The sequence below is a fragment of the Mus caroli genome, unplaced genomic scaffold, assembly GCF_978045245.1.
Source record: "Mus caroli unplaced genomic scaffold, Mus_caroli_1 scaffold_13, whole genome shotgun sequence".
Classification (NCBI taxonomy): domain Eukaryota; kingdom Metazoa; phylum Chordata; class Mammalia; order Rodentia; family Muridae; genus Mus; species Mus caroli.
In genome coordinates, this window is record NW_028227268.1 from 71,451,046 (window position 1) to 71,470,523 (window position 19,478).

The 19,478-nt window shown below is 49.8% G+C and overlaps 2 protein-coding genes and 1 pseudogene across 2 annotated transcripts; 2 read left to right on the plus strand and 1 right to left on the minus strand.

Annotated features, from left to right (window-relative positions):
- Positions 1–2,519: 2,519 nt before the first annotated feature.
- On the plus strand, positions 2,520–14,990 carry Rmnd5b (required for meiotic nuclear division 5 homolog B). The gene is made up of 10 exons (XM_021176663.3): positions 2,520–2,838; positions 8,726–8,911; positions 10,384–10,529; positions 10,648–10,788; positions 11,665–11,765; positions 11,863–12,029; positions 12,883–13,048; positions 14,095–14,197; positions 14,291–14,445; positions 14,528–14,990. Exons 2-10 carry the CDS (start codon positions 8,773–8,775, stop codon positions 14,589–14,591), a joined length of 1,182 nt encoding a protein of 393 aa, XP_021032322.1. The 5' UTR covers positions 2,520–2,838; positions 8,726–8,772; the 3' UTR covers positions 14,592–14,990.
- Positions 8,313–8,546, plus strand: LOC147001531 (signal recognition particle RNA; annotated as a pseudogene).
- A 557-nt stretch (positions 14,991–15,547) lies between the features above and the next one.
- Positions 15,548–19,189, minus strand: Nhp2 (NHP2 ribonucleoprotein). The gene is made up of 4 exons (XM_021177822.3): positions 18,952–19,189; positions 18,778–18,847; positions 16,364–16,469; positions 15,548–15,906 (listed from the first exon to the last, which is right to left on the minus strand). The coding sequence occupies exons 1-4, from the start codon at positions 19,109–19,111 to the stop codon at positions 15,781–15,783; spliced, it is 462 nt and encodes a 153-aa protein (XP_021033481.1). The 5' UTR covers positions 19,112–19,189; the 3' UTR covers positions 15,548–15,780.
- Positions 19,190–19,478: the final 289 nt, after the last annotated feature.

Sequence of the window (19,478 nt, forward strand, 5' to 3'; positions counted from 1 at the left end):
CTCATTCAACTCCTCGCCCCCGCGACTTCCGCGTGGGGCTGGGACCACCCAAGCTCTGAGACACCGCCAGGCATCTCCAGGATGCTGGGGTCAGGATGCCCCTGCGGGCTAACTTCCCTCTTTGCACCGCCCTCTTCCCTGCTGTGTTTCAGCAGGTTGTGAGCCACAGCTTCCTCTTTTATTAAGCAGAGAATGTTGGTCAGCTCCCAGCATCTCTGTGGCTCACTATGTTCCAGTAGCGATGAGGACAAAGTCCTGAGCCCAATGGAGCTTTTATTCTAAAAGTTGGGGAGGCGGAGATAGGGGCAGGAAAGCAAAATCAACACATAAACACATGATTTCAAGCCAAGGCTGTAAAGAAAACAAAGCTAGATTGTGCAAGGTGGAGGAGGCGGAAAGAGGAGCACGTAATGGCTGTAGGAAAACCTGCAGTAAAAAAGAAGCTGGGGGGCTGGTGAGATGGCTCAGTGGGTAAGAGCACCTGACTGCTCTTCCGAAGGTCCAGAGTTCAAATCCCAGCAACCACATGGTGGCTCAAAACCATCTGTAACGAGATCTGATGCCCTCTTCTGGAGTGTTTGAAGACAGCTACAGTGTACTTACATATAAAAAATACATATAATAAATAAATAAATCTTTAAAATAAATAAATAAATCTTTAAAAAAAAAAAAAGAAGAAGAAGCTGGGGGCTGGAGAGGTGGCTCAGCGGTTAAGAGCACCAACTGCTCTTCCAGAGGTCCTGAGTTCAATTTCCAGCAACCACATGGTGGCTCACAACCATCTGTAATGGGATCTGATGCCCTCTTCTGGTGTGTCTGAAGACATCAACAGTGTACTCATAAAAACAAACAAACAAACAAACCCTGCCTAGCCGGCATGGTGGCACACCGCGCACGCCTTTAATCCCAGCACTTGGGAGGCAGAGGCAGGCAGATTTCTGAGTTCGAGGCCAGCCTGGTCTACAGAGTGAGTTGCAGGACAGCCAGGGCTACACAGAGAAATCCTGTCTTGAAAAGCCAGAAAAAGAAAGGAAAAAAAACGGGGGCGGGGAGAGGGAGCGCATGAGTTGCTGGAGGACCCCAGGTGGTGGTGCACACGCCTGTAATCTCAGTACACAGAAGGTAGAAAGACGTCCATCGTGATGTAAGGAGTTCAAGGCCAGTCTGGGGTAGGTATCAAAGACCCTTTCTCAAAAGATCTCTTTCTTTTCTTTCTTTCTTCCTTTCTTTCTTCCTTTCTTTCTTTCTTTCTTTCTTTCTTTCTTTCTTTCTTTCTTTCTTTCTTTCTTTCTCTCTCTCTTTCTCTCTTTCTTTCTCTCTTTCTTTCTTTCTTTCTTTCTTTCTTTCTTTCTTTCTTTCTTTCTTTCTTTCTTTCTTTCTTTCTTTCTTTCTTTCTTCGAGACAGGGTTTCTCTGTGCAGTCCTGGCTGTCCTGGAATTCACTCTGTAGACCAGGCTGGGCTGGGGGCTATGGATACATAGGGTTAGGAGACCCCATAAGAACAAAACCCGAACTCTTAAAAATTGTGTGAGCCGGGCGTGGTGGCGCACGCCTTTAATCCCAGCACTCGGGAGGCAGAGGCAGGCGGATTTCTGAGTTCGAGGCCAGCCTGGTCTACAAAGTGAGCTCCAGGACAGCCAGAGCTATAAAGAGAAACCCTGTCTCGAAAAACCAAAAAAAAAAAAAAATTGTGTGTGATGTGAACGTGGGTGTGCTTGCCTGTACAAGTGTGTGAGGGCCAGAGAAGGATTTTGGGAGTCTCGCTCGAACACTCTCCACTTTATTCTCTTGATCAATAAGAGAATCTGCTAGAGCTCTGCTTTTTAGCTACATTAGCTGGCAGGCAAACACAAGAATCCTTAAGTCTCTGCTAACCCCAGTCCTGCAATTACAGGCCCGCGCCAGTAGGTGCGAGCCAGCTCTCTAACAGTACCTGGAATCTCAACTCAGTCCCTCACACTTATTTTGCAAGCACTTTCCCCGTTACCTCAGACTCTTCCTGTAAACATTATTTGCTAGTTCAAAAAGCATCGCAGGAAATACTTAATCACTGGACCACATACATGTAATGGTCTCTTAAAATGTTTATTTTTCGGGTGCTGGGGGTGGACCAAGGGACCTGCGTGTACTTTAACCCTCCCCCTGTCCTCCCCCTCTCTCTGTCGTAGCTCAGGCTGGCCTAACTCACTTTGTATCCCTGAACCTCTGATCTTCTTATAAGATTATAGGCGGGTACCACAATACCCAGCTTTGTTTATTTTCTGAGCCAGAGTGTCGCTTTGTAGTCTAGACTGGCCTGGAACTCCCGGCGCTCGTCCTGCCTCAGCGTCCCCTATCCCAGCCTGGACATTTAAGACCTAGTTACTGTGGTTGGGGGCTCGGATTAGGCCAGGTGCGCCAGCTAATACTTCCGGTAGAAACTCGCGACAACCCTCCGGTGGTTCTGACGCTCGGAAACCCAGGTTTGCTCCGGATCGCAAGGACCGGGCATCCCGGCACTGCGCAGGCGCTGACTGCTGCCTGGCTCCGGCGAGCGATTCATTCGGCACTCCTTGCAAAGCCGCGGGCGAGACACACTGTCTCCCCACGCTCCGCAACACCACGCATGGGCGAGCCCGGACCCACCCGAGAGGCAACCGCCGCGCCTTCCGGTTCCGATGACAGCGGCGCCGGAAGCGGGCTGAGCTGCAAGACTAGGTGACAGCCTGCGGGCTCCCGGTCCCGGGGTGCGGGTCGTCCCGACCAAAGCCTGGAGCAGTCGTCTGCCACACCCTCCAAGGGCTGGAGGAGTCGCCCGGACTCCGACGTCCCGTCCTAGTGCACCTGACTGAGTCAGAGGTAAGCAGCCGTGGGTGGCGGGGTCCCGGCAGGGCAGTGCAGGAGGGTCTCTGGGAGGATAAGTAGGAGTTTGTCAGTCTTTGCACTACAATGCGGGTCAAGTCGGGGTCGTGGCATGCCCCTAGGGTAAATGGTGGGCTTTCCTGTCCTTTCAGTTTTAGGTGAAGAAGTGATAATGTGAAACTTTCTAGTATTTGTAGGGATATGATTTGTTTGAGGGTAAAATACAGGGCATTCGATACTGTGGTTTGAAAAGATGACACGTGTGTGGAGACCTAGATAAGGAGCCAACCATGGGAAGATGTGAGAGAGTGTTCCGAGAAGAGGATAGAGGCAGAAATAAACTGGATGTACCTTGGAACAGAAAGGCCGGTGGTGGTAAAGTATGGCAAGTGATGGGGAGAGTCATTGACATGAGCATAACCAGGGAGTTTGTTTGAATAGAACTTTTGTTTGTTTGTTTGTTGTCTTTGAGACAGGGTCTCTTATAGCCTAGGCTGCCCTGGAGCTTTCTAAGTAGACCAGGCTGGCCTTGAACTCACAAAGATGCATCTGCTTCTGCCTCCCATGTGTTGGGGGGGGGGGGGACTAAAGTCATGCACCACCATACCCAACTTCAGATTTATTTATTTTCTTTTATAATGATGACGATGATGACAACGACGATGACGACAGCATTTCTCTACATAGCCTTGGCTGTCTTGGAATTCACTGTGTAGACCAGGCTAGTCTGAAGTCAGAGAGATCTGCCTGCCTCCACATCCTTAATTCTGGGATTAAAGGTGTGAGTCACCACACCCAACAGATTTTTTTTTTAAACTTCTTATTTCTAGGTGTATGGGGACCTCTTGCCTTCATGTGTGTCTGTGCACCACGAGATGCAGTGGATGAAGAGGGTTTCAGGGTCTCTAGAACCTGGAGTTACAGGGAAGTTGTGGCTGCCATGTGGGTGCTGAGAACAGAATCTGGGTTTTTTGCAAGAGCAGCAAGTCCTCAAACACCGAGCCATCTCTCCAGCCCCTCTAGTGTGAAGTTTTAACATTTCCTTCATATCTCTTTCTACCCACTGGAAGCTTTTTTGATTCAGGCCTTCTTAGCCAAAGGCTAGGAAATGGAGGTATTGTTTAATCAGTTAGGCCTACTCAGCCCAGTGATGGGCTAGGTCCTGCAGGGAGGGAGGGGATGAGACCAGGCTCCAGGCCTTGCTTAGCTGCTAGTCCAGTTGAGGAGACACATCTGAAGAAGCAGTCAGGAGCTTGTGGATCATCAGATTTGTGATGCAGAAAAGAAGGGTGCACAAGGAAGATAGAGCCGTGAGAAGAGGCCTGAGCTGGAGCCCAGGAAGCCGTGTAAAATGGTGGATGTGACCAGGGATGTAGCACGTGCCTTTAGTTCAGCAGGTGGAGCTTTGTAAGTTCAAGGTCAGCCTGGATTTCAGAGAGAGGTGATTGGTGACCTTTTGGGAGCCAGGGTTTAACTTGAGTTGGCAGAGGTGTGAAGAGGCTGCTTCTGGAAGTGAGTGGGCGCAAAGAAATAAAGAAGAGAAGCGAGGGCTTTGGGTGTAACACCCTCGGTGGCTCCGCACTGGTCCAGCATGTGTGGGGGCTTGGCCCTGAAAAATCAATAGATTGATTAAAAATGAATGCATTCCTGATGGTGTGTAATTCCAGCTACTCGGAAGGCTAATGTGGGAGGATTCCAAGTTCAGGGTCAGTCTGAGATACAGAATGAGCTCAAGGGCGGTCTGGTCAGTCTAGGGAGATCTTGACTCAAACAACACAAAAAGCTGAGGTTGGAACAGGGTGGTGGCGCACGCCTTTACTCCCAGTCCTCAGGAAGCAGGGGCAGGCGGATTTCTGAGTTCGAGGCCAGCCTGGTCTACAGAGAGAGAGAGATCTGAAAACAAACAAGTGCACAGTAGACTGGGGTGCAGCTCAGTCGGGGTGGGGGTTCCTGGGGGAGGGCAAGCTTGGCTTTGAGGCCAGCATGAACCCATTTCAAAACAACAAAATAGCATCATCAAGATGTCTCAGTGAGTACAGGTATTTGTTACACAGTCCTGGTGACCTGAGTTCAGTCTCTGGAACCCACATGAAGGTGGAACGAGAGAACTGACTGCACAGAGTTGTCTGAATGTGGCTTCTGCCCGATGGCAAAAAGTTGTCTACTGGACATGTACAGAGACTCTTTTTCTTTTCCCTTTTTTTCTTTGTTTTGTTTTGTTTTTCGAGACAGGGTTTCTCTGTGTAGCCCTGGCTGTCCTGGCACTCACTTTGTAGACCAGGCTGGCCTCGAACTCAGCAATCCGCCTGCCTCTGCTTCCCAAGTACTGGGATTAAAGGTGTGCGTCACTACTGCCGGGCAGGATACAGTTTCTTCTTATGTAGCCCAGGCTAGCCAGGAACTAAAAGTGGTTGGTCTGCCTCTTCCGCCCAGCCACTAAACTCAAAGGTATAGGCCACCACGCCTGGCTTTCCTCTGCTTTAAAAATGATTTCTTTACTTACTGGCGGTGGGCCTCACTGCCATGGCATGCACTGAGCAGTCAGAACAGCTCCGTGAGGCCTCCCTCCTTCCACCTGTGGTTCCCATGGTCATATTCAGATCACCAGGCTGGGTGGCAAGTGTTACCCACTGAGCACTGTCCTGGCTCATCCTCAACTTTGTTCATAGTTTCAAGGCCTCCCTCTGATAGTCCTGGTATCAGTTGGTATCTGGCAAAGCCAGTCATTTTGACCACGATGAGGTCCTGTCCTTGAGCCATGTTAATCTTTGAAAAACTGTAACTCTGTTAACCAGACTCTCTTGGCCGTCATATTTTTCTTGCTATCTTACCTAGCTGGTGGTTTGTGCTTGCTCCAGTTAACTTCCTGTTGTCATGTCTCAAAAAACCAAAACAAACCAAAAAAAAAAAAAAAAAAAAACCCTTCCTATTGTCATAGCTGAGAGACCCTATGAGTTTATCCCAGTGGTCCTCACACACAGCTGTCTTTTCCTGCTGGGACAGCAACCAGCTCTGTTGGGCCTGTTGTGCAAAGTACTTGAGGAGAAGACCTCAGCCTAGAACCAGACACCAGGCTTCCTCCGTCCCCACTCCTCCACTCCCCCGCTGAGTGGCCCTGGGGTGTTTATTTTATCTTTCCCGGGTCTCATTTTCTCAGCTGCAAAGTGGGTCTAATAACTGTACCTACCTCATAGTGTTGTGAGAAGTGAGTGATTTAATGGGTGAAGTCACTGGAGCAGAGCCTAGCACATAATGAGCCTCTGGGGAATGGTAGCTATTACCAAGCCAAACAACTATATCATTTTAAGTGGGAGTCCCTGTTACATTTTATCCATGATATAACTGTAGAGTCTGACTTTGGGGGTCTGATTTCTCTGGCCAGTGTGATCACAAGTTTTAGTGTGTCAGATGGTATCAGCCAGGGCCCAGCACTGTTTCCCTGTCATTTGTCACCATCTGGGAAGGAGATGATGACTATAAAGTAGGCTTGAACTGGGAAAGCCAAGATGGGTGGTGCCTGTGGGACTCGGAGGGTACAGGAAGTGGGAAGATCCCAGGGTCACCATGGACACTGGCTTCCTGTGATGCCACTTTTGAGAGAACTGGCTTCATTGATCCCTTTAGAGGGACACATAACTCAGTTCTATTTCTAGTCCTGTGTGTGGGTGCAGAAGCTCTACTCTGTTGCTGGCATTCTGGGGAGTATCTGTATACTCCATGTTGCAGGCTACTCAAAAAAGGGGCAGCAGAGTGGAGGGGAGGAGCCCGCAGTGAGCGGGAGGTGAAGTAAGGCGTTCACTCTAGGCTGGGGTGCTGGCTCAGTGTTGCTTGCTATACAAGCATAAGGACCTGAGTTTGAATTTCCAGAACTCACGTTCTGGAACCAAGCATGGTAGAGGACGGCTAGTCCCAGCGTTCGTTCAATTCCTATGGTGAGATGGGAGGCGGAGTCAGGACAATTGCTGGACGCTCCCGAGCCTAGGGTAGCTTGGAATATACAGTAGTGAACAAGAAAGAGACCGTGTTTCAAACAAGATAGAAGAAGAAGACTGACATCCGAGGCTGGCCTCTGACCTCTGTGCTCACACTGTGGTATGCACATATGTGCCTGTACTCAGACACATGCACACAGGCATACATATCATACACAACTACCGTATACAACTTTCATGGTATAACTGAGCAAGAGAGCATCTGGTGTGGCAGGGAGGCAGAACCCAGGTTGTCAGTCACTCAGTGATGAGAACTAAGGGTGCAGAGTGAGAGTGGAGGACATCAGATAGGTCAGGCGAGGGCTAGCTGCCTGCAGCAACAGGGGAGCTGGGCTGGAGGACTCCACCATGGAGAGGCCACATCATGCTCCAGACTCGAGCTGTGAGAGCAAGGGTGCTGGCTGCTCACATACAAGGAGCTGTCGGTAGGCAGACAGCCGAGTAGGGCACACAGCTCCCACAATAGGCAGGTATTCCCAAACTGTCCTTGAAATTAACACGCATTCTCCCTTCATGGCTTAGCTCCCTGCAGTACATGAAAACCCAGTTCCAGCAACTGAAAGGGAAGGTGGCTATAGTGAACATATGAAAATTCATGCAGTGTGAGCCTAAGCTGTTCTGACATATAGCCTGCTGAGGATGCCATGAGTAAGAAAGGAACTGGGGGTGTGTCAGAGGCTCAGCCTCTGAAGCAGTTGGTCTGTGAGACCTGAATATGATACCCAGAATCCTGTAAAGAAAAAAAAATGCCAGTTGTTGGGATTGGAGAGATAGCTCAGCAGGTAGAGCACTGGCTGCACTTAGAAGGTCCAGGATTGATTTTCCAATCTACAAGGTGGCTCATAACTACCTGTAAAGGGATCCAGTACCCTCTTCTGGCCTCCTCAGACATTGCACACACACGGTACACATATGTACATGAAGCAAAACACCCACACACATAAAATATAATAAAGCATTCTAAAGAAATGCTGGGTGTGGTGGTTCACACTTGTAATCTCAGTATTAGGGAGCTGGAAACCAGAGGCTCTCTGGTGCTCACTGGCCGGCCGGCCAGCCTCACTCAGTTGGTGAGCTTCAGACCAGAGAAATGAAAAACCCAGTCTAAAACGATGATACTCTCGGTGGCTCTGTGCATTAGGAAGGGAGGCTGGAGTGATGGCTTGGTAGTCACGAGCTCTTGCTGCTCTTGCAGAGGACCAGTTGGTTTTCAGCTCCCATATGGAGCAGCTTTCCAGCTCCAAGAGAGGGGGAGGAGATTTGAGACATGATTTCTCTGTGTAGCCGTGGCTGTCATAGAGCTCGCACAGATAAAGGCATGCACCACCACTGCCTGTCGATCAGAAGTCTGCCTCTGACTTCCTCTGGCACCCACGCGCACACATACAAGAAATACAAAGATAACAGCGAAAAGTTGGAAACAGTAATTTTGTTTTGTTTTGTCTTTTTGTTTTTGTTTTTCAAGAAAGGGTTTCTCGAGCCGGGCGTGGTGGCGCACGCCTTTAATCCCAGCACTCGGGAGGCAGAGGCAGGTGGATTTCTAAGTTCGAGGCCAGCCTGGTCTACAAAGTGAGTTCCAGGACAGCCAGGGCTATACAGAGAAACACTGTCTCCAAAAAAAAAAGAAAGGGTTTCTCTGTGTAACAGCCCTGTCCTGGAACTCGATCTGTAGACTAGGCTGGCCTTGAACTCACAGAGATTCACCAGCCTCTGCTAGGATCAAAGGCGTGCATCACCACACCCAGCTGACAGTGTGCTCGTGACCACAATACAAAACAACCCTGTCCTTGTTTAGCTGGGGAACTGATTTATTATTATTCAGGAGGGGTGAGGGGATCTGAAGAAAGATTATGGGAAGCATAACACCCCTCCACCCCACCCCACCCCACCAGGATCCACACTGGCCTGACCCAGTTGACGTCACCAGGCAGAGGCCGCCATGGAGCAGTGTGCCTGTGTGGAGAGGGAGCTAGACAAGGTCCTGCACAAGTTCCTGACCTATGGGCAGCATTGCGAGCAGAGTCTGGAGGAGCTGCTGCACTACGTGGGCCAGCTGAGAGCCGAGCTGGCCAGTGCAGGTGGGTGGCCATCCCGGGGACCATGTGAGCACGGGCTACTTACTGGGTGCTGAAGCTGTGGACACGAATCCCTGGGCTTCCTTGAAGGTAGTAAAGGAAGCTTCCGCTCCTTCAGAAAACCTGACAAATGATTAATGACTTGAAACCACTAACATTGCCAGTTTGTTTTCACAGTCTTATGTATTTATTCTGGGGGGATGGTGTTCCTAGGGCTCATTTCTATTGTCACATGTATCAGCACATCATATCTGCTATGGCTGACCGATAGCCTGTGGTATGCAGGTGTGGGATTCTGTACCTATTAGTGGGTGGAAATTGGCTTGTTGCTCTTTCTGTGCTATCCTGAAGAATGCTGAAGAGTTCCACACATGGCTTTCTGTGTTTCCATTTCTCCTAGAAGTGGAATTGCTGGGTCAGGGTAACCTTTGAGTTTAATCTGCTGGTTCATAGGAAAGCCTGCACACAGCCAATAAATACACAAGATAAAATCAAGGCACATAGCTGCAAAGTCGTCATTCACAGAAACCTAGACTTTTATAGCTGAGAAAATAAAGTCACCAAGGTCCTGGCTTGTGGGCTAGAGAGATGGCTCACCAAGTACAAGGCACCTGCTGACAAGCCTGACGACCTGAATCCCGGGACCCACATGGTGGAAGGAGAGAAACTCATGGAAGGTGTCTTCACATCTCCTGTGTGCATCAGGGCACATATGTGTATCATCTTCTGTCCCCCAACAGTTCAACCCCTGTGCAACTAACTAACTAATCTTTTTGTTTGTTTGAGACAGGGTCTGTCTACAGAGTTCTGGCTGTTATGGAACTCACTATGTAGACCAGGCCAGCCTAGAACTCCACTTGCCTCAGCCTCCCAAGTGCTATGATTAAAGGTGTATCCTACCACACCCTGCAGTTGTTAAAAATCTTAAAAATAAGTAAACAAGGGGGCTGGAGAGATGGCTCAGTGGTTAAGATCACTGACTGCTCTTCCAAAGGTCCTGAGTTCAAATCCCAGCAACCACATGATGGCTCACAACCATCTATAATGAGATCTGACACCCTTTTCTGGTGTGTCTGAAGACAGCTACAGTGTACTTAGATATAATAGTAAATAAATCTTTAAAAAAATAAGTAAACAAACTAGTGGCTTGTTTGACATGGCAATTTCCAAGTCCCCAACATCTGAGTACCCGGAAGCTGGTGATTCTGGCACTCTTGAGTCAGAGGCAGGAGAATCTCTGTGAGTTAGAGGCCAGTCTGGTCTACAGAGTGAGTTCCAGAGCTGCCAGAGCTACACAGTGAGATTAAAAAGTAAGCAGCTGGGCACAGACTGGAAGCAGGTGTTTAACTCTGGCATGCAGGGCTGTCCTCTGGGTCTGGGTTGCCACACTGACATGTAGTAGGAAGCAGACAGGCTACTGCAGAAGCTGCCCACGATCTGCCTCCTGCTCCTGACACAGTCTGCTATCTCCACAGCTCTCCAAGGGACCCCTCTCTCAGCCACGCTCTCCCTTGTGATGTCCCAGTGCTGTCGGAAGATCAAAGACACAGTCCAGAAACTGGCTTCCGACCATAAGGACATTCACAGCAGCGTCTCCCGAGTGGGCAAAGCCATTGACAGGGTGAGTGTGTGAGTGGTCCAAGGTCTAGGAGTGGGAACACCACAGAGCTAATGTGTACTGGTTTGGCAGGAATGCATGTATGAGTGCCTGAGTCACAAACTGGTCTCTCCTCTGTCAGAACTTCGACTCTGAGATCTGTGGCGTGGTCTCGGATGCCGTGTGGGACTCCCGTGAGAAACAGCAGCAGATCCTGCAGATGGCCATCGTAGAGCACTTGTACCAGCAGGGCATGCTCAGTGTAGCAGAGGAGCTGTGCCAGGTAATGCACAGGGCACTTATCTCCTGCTGTTTGAGACAGGCTTGCTTATGTAACCCAGGCTAGCCTCATTTCTCAGTCTCCTAAATTCTGGGATTACTACCATGCCCAGCCCACTGCATTCATCTGCTAGTTTTCCAGCCAGTTCCTGGTATTCTTGACTATTTTTGTTTTGGAATTCACTATGTAGGCTAGGCTGGTCTCAAACTCACAGAAATCCTCCTGCCTCTCAAGTGGTGTGACCACATCCTATTTCTTGTGTTTCTGAGATAAGGTCTGGCTGAATAGACCAGGTTAACCTCCCACCCATCTTCCTTTTTCCTCTCAAGCCCTGGGGTTGCCACTGTGCCTGGGCCTCTTGTATACTAGTCACTGACATTCTTTATATTTATTTTACAAAGGAACTTGATTCTCCTACTACAAAGTAGGAGGTAGCTCTAAGTGTATCTGATAAAAAACAAAGTTAGTGATTGCTAGTTAGATAGTCTGTTGCCTGCTGGAGTCAAGGCTTGCTCTCCTTTTGTATTTAGGGGATTAGCAAAGTGATATATAGCCGATTAACAGGAGTCTTTGCCTTAATGTAATTAGGTGAATTAAAGTCATTTTTTTTTTGGTAGGCCATTCAGTGTCAGGTCTGGGGACTATGCAGAGTCACACTCTGTCTGCCCAGTGATGATGTTTAGCCTCTGCAGGATGGAAAGCGAACAACAGGGGCTCTTGCTACCAGCAGACCACAATTCCTTGCCTTTCTCCAGCCAACCTTTGGCTGAGGAAGTTTTAATATGTGAAGGATTTTGGGGACACTGCCTTGCATCTTTCCCAGGAATTGAAGTTTTAATATGGAAAGGATTTGGGGACACTGCCTTGCATCTTTCTCAGGAATCGACATTGAATGTGGACCTGGACTTCAAGCAGCCCTTCTTGGAGTTGAATCGGATCTTGGAAGCTCTGCACGAGCAAGACCTAGGACCTGCGCTGGAGTAAGGGTGCCTGACTCATTCCAGCCATGCCTTAGGGATTCACTGTCTTAGGGCCCTCTGTAGCCACTACCCACTGCACTGTGTTGTCTCTCCCCAGATGGGCTGTATCTCACAGGCAGCGCCTGCTGGAGCTCAACAGCTCCCTGGAGTTCAAGCTGCACCGGCTGCACTTTATCCGCCTCCTAGCTGGGGGCCCCGAGAAGCAGCTGGAGGCCCTCAGCTATGCTCGGCACTTCCAGCCCTTTGCTCGGCTACACCAAAGAGGTAAGTGCCCAGGGTGCTGGGGGCTAGGGCTAGGCTCCAGCCTGTGTTTGGACATGTTGGGTGGCCTGTCTTTGTACCCACAGATAGTCTCTTACCAGAAAGATGCCTCCCCACAGTTTAGAAACTTTTGACTCTCTTTTGCCTCTAAAGTGAAGTCCAAAGCAAAGGCACAGCTGAGGCAGGAGGACAGCTTTAGTGTATGTTAGTCATACTAGTATAGGCTAGCGTGGCAATGGCAAGACCTGACTCAAGAGTTAGAGACCATAAGGTGAAATACAATTATTACCTACACAGTGGTCTACCTGCATGCATGCCTGCAGAAGAGAGCAATAGACGTTAGGATAGATGGTCATGGGCCACCATGTGGTTGCTGGGAATTGAACTTAGGACCTCTGGAAGAGTGACCAGTGCTCTGAACTCCTGAGCCATCTTTCCAGCCTATAATATTTAAAAAAATAAAAATTATAAAACCAAAACCAAGCAGTGATACTATTTGTGTGTGTATATGTGTGTGAGAGAGTGTGAGTGTGATACCAAGGGTTCGAACCTCACTTTATCAACACTTCTTTACCACTGACTGACAACTGTTTTCATAGTCAGCTTTATATATAGAGACCAGGCTCAAAAAACGTGGGGGAGAGTGACTGGTGACCTTCTGTGCCAAGCAGAGCCATGCTTGTGATGTAGTCAGAAGGCCAGAGCCCAGGAACAGCCACCTTCCCACCTGCCTCCATGTTCCCAGCAGCCGGTAGATGCCCTCCTCTGCACATTAGAGGGCTTGGCAGCTCTGTGGCTCCTTGAGGAGTGGCCCAGAGCTCTGCCTTCCCTCAACTGTCATCCCATTGTCTTGTAGAGATCCAGGTAATGATGGGCAGTCTGGTGTACCTGCGGCTGGGCTTGGAGAAGTCACCCTACTGTCACCTCTTAGACAACAGCCATTGGGCGGAGATCTGTGAGACCTTCACTCGGGATGCATGCTCCCTCCTGGGACTTTCAGTGGAGTCCCCACTTAGTGTCAGGTACATCCCAGCCACCTGAGGTCAGCATAAGGGGAATGGCAGGAAGGGCAACAATGATCCTTCCCTGTGCTTTCACAGACCTAAGCTGGCTCACCATCTTTCCTTGAGATAGACACTGCTTGTCTTTACAGTCACAGGGCCCATCTTTCCTGCACGGTTCCCTTGGGAAACTACACTACTCAGTCATCCAGCCACCCTCTCAACCTCCCTAAGACAGCATTCCCTAAGAGTGCTGAGTCACTGCTTCATCTCTGCACTGCAGTGGTCTCTGCTCACTTCACAGCAAGCCCAAGCTAGACTCTCTTACCCCAGCTTAGCAGGTAAGGTGGAGCTTTGCCATGAGCTAACTTGTAGGCTCTTAAAGGAACAAAGAGCACCTAGATTGGCCCCAGAAAGTGACTTCACCGTAGGCGACAGCTGTCAATGTAGAGAACAGGCTGTACTTGCCTACATTGTTGCTGTGGAATCAGGTCACCACAGCCCCTAGGCAGGCATTGGGCAGAGCTGTACTGTACTCACAACCCAAGGTTCCAGCCAGTGGGCTCCCTGCTACCCAGTCAACTCATAGATGTCTTTGCTGGCACTCTTACTTTGTACCACAGTAACAGAGCTGGTTAAACAGGCAGACTCTGGCTCTTTCAACTGAACACTGTCCCCCAAACCAGGGGCTTTCCACAAGAGCACTTCATATGCTTGCGGATTTCTTTACTAGAACTTTTCAAATTTGGGGGTATACCAGAGCAAATAGAGAGTTCAACATACCTATCTATGTACATTGCTAGTGGCTTTTTAGGAGCAGCGGAGATGACTCAGGCTTAACAGTACTTGTTCTTGCTTAGGGCCTGAGTTTGGCTCCCAGCACCCACATGGAAACTCACTAGCTAGCTCCAGGAGAGCCGACCCTCCACAGCCATGCATGCGGTCCACACACATACATAAGCACACTTTGTATTCTCAAGGGCTAATCTGACTTTATCCCACTTGAAAATTTTTGTCCCCAGTCCTATCTGGGACTGTGTGCGATCCCAGCTGCTTCTCTTCCTCAGCTTTGCGTCTGGCTGTGTGGCGCTGCCGGTGCTGATGAACATTAAAGCTGTGATCGAACAGAGGCAGTGCACTGGGGTGTGGAGTCACAAGGATGAGTTGCCGGTAAGAGCAGGCTGGGGAGGGTACCGAAGAAGCAGGTGCTGGGCACACGGCTCAGACAAGAACTTAATTAACTCAGCTTTCTGCTGCTCCCAGATTGAGATAGAGCTGGGCATGAAGTGCTGGTACCACTCGGTGTTCGCATGCCCTATCCTGCGACAGCAGACCTCAGATTCCAACCCCCCCATCAAGCTCATCTGTGGCCACGTCATCTCCAGAGATGCACTCAACAAACTCATCAATGGAGGAAAGTAAGTTCTCCTGCCTGCTTCCATCCTGGCCTGGCTTTCCTGGCCAGCCCTGAGACGTTCTTGCTTTTGCCTTTCCTTGCAGGCTAAAGTGTCCCTACTGTCCCATGGAACAGAATCCAGCAGATGGGAAACGCATCATATTCTGACTCCAAGGAACATTCTAGAAGGTGTGCTCCACCCATGGGCCTTTGTGGAGGGACTGGCTTCAGCAGACTGTGATGCCTCTCAGACCAACTTGCCTAGGCCGAGGCCAGGGAAGGCTGTCTGTGAAGCAGCCTATGCCTCCTTACCTTCAAGGGGGACTGGCTACTCTGTCCCTGCTGTCTTTCTGTTTACACTTGTCCAGACGGAGCAGCAAAGGCCCTGGTCATCAAATGCAGACATCTTTTTACTCCTGCCGTCACAGGGTTTCCAGCTGTGGCCCACTTCCATCTACTGTACAGTCTCAACTGTATCTACCCATTCATTCTCCACTGTAAATAACCCGTTAGAACTGAATGCTGTTTTATAATTTTGAGCAAATATATTCATAGCCCTTCTCCTTACCAATGACTGCATGGTCTTGTTATAAGCTATTGGGCATGGTCTGGTGGCAGCATCTCTGGCTGGGGAAGCTCTAGGATAGCAGATCTGGGTAGACCCCATGTACTGTGTAAGACCTTAGTAAGCCCAAACTCACCCGAGTCAACTTGGTTATTCTGCATCCTAATCCAGTGTGTCTGCCACCTGGTGCCCTTAAAAGCCAGTTTCGGTTTTCCGTAACTGGAATTACAGATAGTTGTGAGTTCCATGTGCATGTTAGGAACTATGAAAATGCTTTTACCTGCCATGTCATCTCTCCAGCCCCAGAACCTGGGGCTGTCCTACTGAAAACTTACTATGTGGATGGGCAAACTAATTCTATCAGTATGTAAGGCTCTTGGAGGTGTGTGAAGTGGGGTTTGGGCCCTCGTCTCCTCACCCCAACTGTCCTAGAGTGGGAACTGAAGACAGGTGGGCTGTAGAGACGGTGCAGAACATTTGCCAGGTACACCCTTGAGGCTCTGTGCTGAAAGGCTGCTTTTGCTCCTCCTGCCAACTTCAAGAACACCCACACACTTGCCACATTTTCGCCTTAGCATTTTACTTCTATCCCATATTCTTGGAACTGTCTTCATCAAAGCTCATGAGGAGATGGCAATGATGGCAGAGATGCAGGCTCCAGCTCCAACAACAGCTGCTGGAGCTGTTGGGAAGACTCACACAGCAAGCAATCTGGGAGATGCTGTTAGGGTGGGCAGCTGCCTGCAGCCAGCCAGATCTCTTGGAAAGGGGCTGGGTTGCAGCCCAAGTCTCTCACAGAGGTGTAGGCAGTGCCTGCACCTCCTCCAGGCATTTGTCGTAGGTCTCCTGATATTCTTCATGGGGCTTCACCATGATCACACAAGTGGGACGCTTGGAGCCCGTGGCTGCACCCAAGTCCTACACAGGAGAGAAGAGAGCTGCTGGGAACAGGAGTCACACCCTAACCTGACACACAGCCATGCCCCGTTGGTAAACATTACATTTAAAAATACTTCAGGTGTGCAAATGTACATCATGTACACTAAGCTCTCAAGCCATGGTCCTCCAAGCCAATACTGAATATTCCCACATGGCCTATGAGGGTATCCCTGTAGGCAGGGCAGTACCTGTTATATAAGTCTCTGACACCCTTCACACGTGTTCAAATATTCTTAGCATACAGACGATTCCCATCTTACAGGAAGGAAGCCTGCTAGCCATGTGCTATGTATGCACTTTAGTCCTAGCTGAGATGCCATCTCAAAAAGAAAAGCAAGTCACCCAGACCTAAGAATTCCAACACCTGAGATAATTCCTCAAATAGCCTCCCTAGGGCCAAGATGGGAATGGGGTAGGGTGGGCATGAGCTTCTCACCGTCTTAGAGGGGATGTAGACGTAGGGCAAGTTCTGGTCCTCACACAGAACTGGAAGATGGCAGTACACCTCAATCGGCAATGTATCTCCTGCCAAAACCATGATCCTGCAACGAGAGAAGGCACCATCAGTTCTCCTTTACTCCGTCTCCTTCCCCTTCAGTTGTAAGAGCTACCTCCAGCCTGGCTGTGAGGGCACAGAGTCCAATAAGATGCCCCACCCCAACCAAGGACCCCCACACTTAATGCTAGCCTTCAACTTCTGAAAGGAGTATAAAGTCATGTTTGGCAAATGCATTCCTCTGGGGACATGGTCTCTACTTGACAGCATGTAAATGCCACTGAATGTGACTAGAGGTGAAGTGCTGGGACAGATGAGGTATGGGAGAGATACCATGAAATAGGAACTCGGCTCTCCTTAGAGTCAGTTATGTTCCAACCAGGAGATGACCCTTGAACAGAGACTTGAGTGCCATGAGGATCCCAGAATGGCAGGTGTGGGGACAGAATAAGGCCAAGGGTAGTACTGAAGGGCTGGTTGCCTTCTGTAATAGATAACTGGGGTGGGGGTGGGGGTAGGGGGTCAGAGAACAAAGCTGAGAGGACTGGCAGGGATCACACCTAAGTGTTTGAGTAACACACAGGCTCTGTCCCAAGAGAAAGCTTGCCAGGGCCCTCAACCATGGCTGAGAGCTGTCATCAGTGTACCAGACCCAGAAGTCCTGAAGATCCGCCCGGAAGGAAGGATGTTCTGTAAGGGTGGGAGACAAAATCTGTTTGCATACTCCGTTCCCTTTGGCACAGGGCTGGTCCTTTCCGCTTGTTCCTTTGCTGTCCTTCTTTGTGGTCCCTTTCTCCTTGCCTTCCTGACCTATCATGGTGCCAGGGGCCACCTGAAGCTACCAGCCCCCATCTGCCCTACCAAAACATCTACCTGTAGAATAGCTCAGCAGAGCATGTCCAGGGCATTTTCCATGTCAACTCAGGACGCCTCAGAGGGTAAGGACACTCACTGCCAAGCCTGGCCACCTGAGTTCAATCCCAGGGGCCCAAATGGTAGAAGAGAATCAGCTCTCTAAGTTGTCCACTGGTGCACATACACATGCAAGCAAGCAGGCACCCACACGTAATAAAAGGTATCTAAAAACCACACTTCAGATGTTTTCACACAAACCTTGTTTTCCTCCACTGTCTGTCTGCAGTCACACACTACAGCCCAAACTAGCATGCAAAGTCATTATATGTCACTGTCTCTCAAATCCCTCAGATGTAGCTCCTGCCCATCACCTGCCTTGGGCCATAACAGCTTACTAAGTCTGACTTGCCTCTCCTAATTCTTCCCTCGATGTCACACCTCAGCTTTCACTCTGTTCTGAGAACCCTAAACCTACCTTAGAAAGCCCACGAGGGGAAAAAAAAGAAGAAGAGCTAGGCGTGGTGGCGCAGGCCTTTAATCCTTGCACTTGGGAGGCAGAGGCAGGTGGATTTCTGAGTTCGAGGCCAGCCTGGTCTACAAAATGAGTTCCAGGACAGCCAGGGCTACACAGAGAAACCCTGTCTTGAAAAACCAAAAAAAAAAAAAAAAAAAAAAAAAAAAAAAGAAAGAAAGCCCACGAGGGCTGGAGAGCTGGCATACGGGGATGCATAGCCATTTCTAACTCCAGTCCAAGGGGACCTTACACCTTGCCTTCTGGTTGCCAAGGGCACCAGTGATGCACCAACATATACATGCAGGCAAAACAGTCATACACTTAAAAGGAGTAACCACTTACATTGTGTAACCACTACAGTGCCCTGTCCAAGAGCCTACACTTCTCAGGATTCCACCCCCTCACCCCAAATAAACCTTCATTCATTCGTTCTCCTCAGTTGTTGTTTTCAGACAGGGTCTCTATACATAGTCATGGCTGAAAACTTAGAGATCTGCCTCTGATGGGATTAAAGGCCTATCACTGGCTTATCATTCTCTCCTTTTGGGAGTTTTGTTTGAGACCTGTCCATAGACCACGACGGCCTTGAACTAGCTATACTTCGGAAGCTAGCCCGCATTCTCCCCTGCCCTATTTGGAAAAATGTCTCTACATATAGCACGTTGCCTAGAGCCTGAAAAAGTTGTGCCGTTCTACAGAGTGAACGATCAGGACTCTAGTTTACACGGGCTGGATGCCTATGCTCTTCCCTGTCATTTACTGGGAGTTCCATTTACTGGTAGTGAAGGGAGTTGACTGCTAGACTGGTCGGTCAACTTCACCTTTATTGAGTAGGTGGAATTTCTTCTTAACCAGTTAATAAGCTAAACTTAGTGCCGTTAGTACTTGTGTACCGTGCACAAGGCCCTAGGTTCAATCCCCGGCACTGGAATATAAAAATAAAAACCACACAAAACTTAAAAACCAGAGGAAGCCGGGTTCTTACCCTTTCTCGCCCTTGTTGACAAATTTCTGAACCTCCTTCACCCCGCGACGAATCTGCTTCTGCTTCACAGCTACAAAGAGAGAGAAGCGTGAGCCGACACCTCGCTCACGAGGCTCGACCCCGGGCCGCCCAAGCCACCAGTCCCGGACCGCGATCGCCACGCGCCCGCCTCACCCTTCTTGATGCACTTGTAGAGCTTGCGCGTCAGGCGGCGGGAAGCCAGGGGCTGCGCGATGGGGTTCAGGTTGACCAGCAGCTCTTTGTACGTGCGCTCCTCGCTGCAGCCCTCCGCCTGCGCCTCGGACTCCTCCGGAGCGGCCTTTATTTTGGTCATCTTAACAACTCCAACTCTGTCCTGGCATAGAGGAACCACGCGGCCGCCGCCTCCGACATCACTTCCGGGTTATGAAGTGGCTCTACCCTGTGACCAATTGGGAAACGAAATAATCTGCACCGACCAATCTCTAAGTAGATCTCTGGGGGCGGGATTTTGGAAATGGAGGCGGAGTTAAAGGTCAATCTAAGCACGGGATTTGGATTTCCACGGCGGGAATCCCAGGGAAGCCGAATTTAGAACTCAGGTTCCAGAGGGAAAGGGGCGGGGCCTGGGGCCGAGAGGCGGAGCCCAAAGGGAAAGAGGCGGAGCCCAAAGGGAAAGAGGCGGGGCCCGGAGAGATTGAAGAGGAGCCGGTGGAAGGAAA

Excerpts from the sequence above, each read along its gene's own strand:
- Nhp2 (XM_021177822.3), bottom strand. The coding sequence starts at position 19,111 with ATGACCAAAATAAAGGCCGCTCCGGAGGAGTCCGAGGCGCAGGCGGAG. Across the intron at positions 18,848-18,951 it reads CTACAAGTGCATCAAGAAGG|CTGTGAAGCAGAAGCAGATT; the intron begins GTGAGGCGGGCG and ends CTCTCTTTGTAG. Across the intron at positions 15,907-16,363 it reads TCTACATCCCCTCTAAGACG|GACTTGGGTGCAGCCACGGG; the intron begins GTGAGAAGCTCA and ends TCTCCTGTGTAG.
- Rmnd5b (XM_021176663.3), top strand. The coding sequence starts at position 8,773 with ATGGAGCAGTGTGCCTGTGTGGAGAGGGAGCTAGACAAGGTCCTGCAC. Across the intron at positions 8,912-10,383 it reads AGCCGAGCTGGCCAGTGCAG|CTCTCCAAGGGACCCCTCTC; the intron begins GTGGGTGGCCAT and ends CTATCTCCACAG. Across the intron at positions 11,766-11,862 it reads GACCTAGGACCTGCGCTGGA|ATGGGCTGTATCTCACAGGC; the intron begins GTAAGGGTGCCT and ends GTCTCTCCCCAG.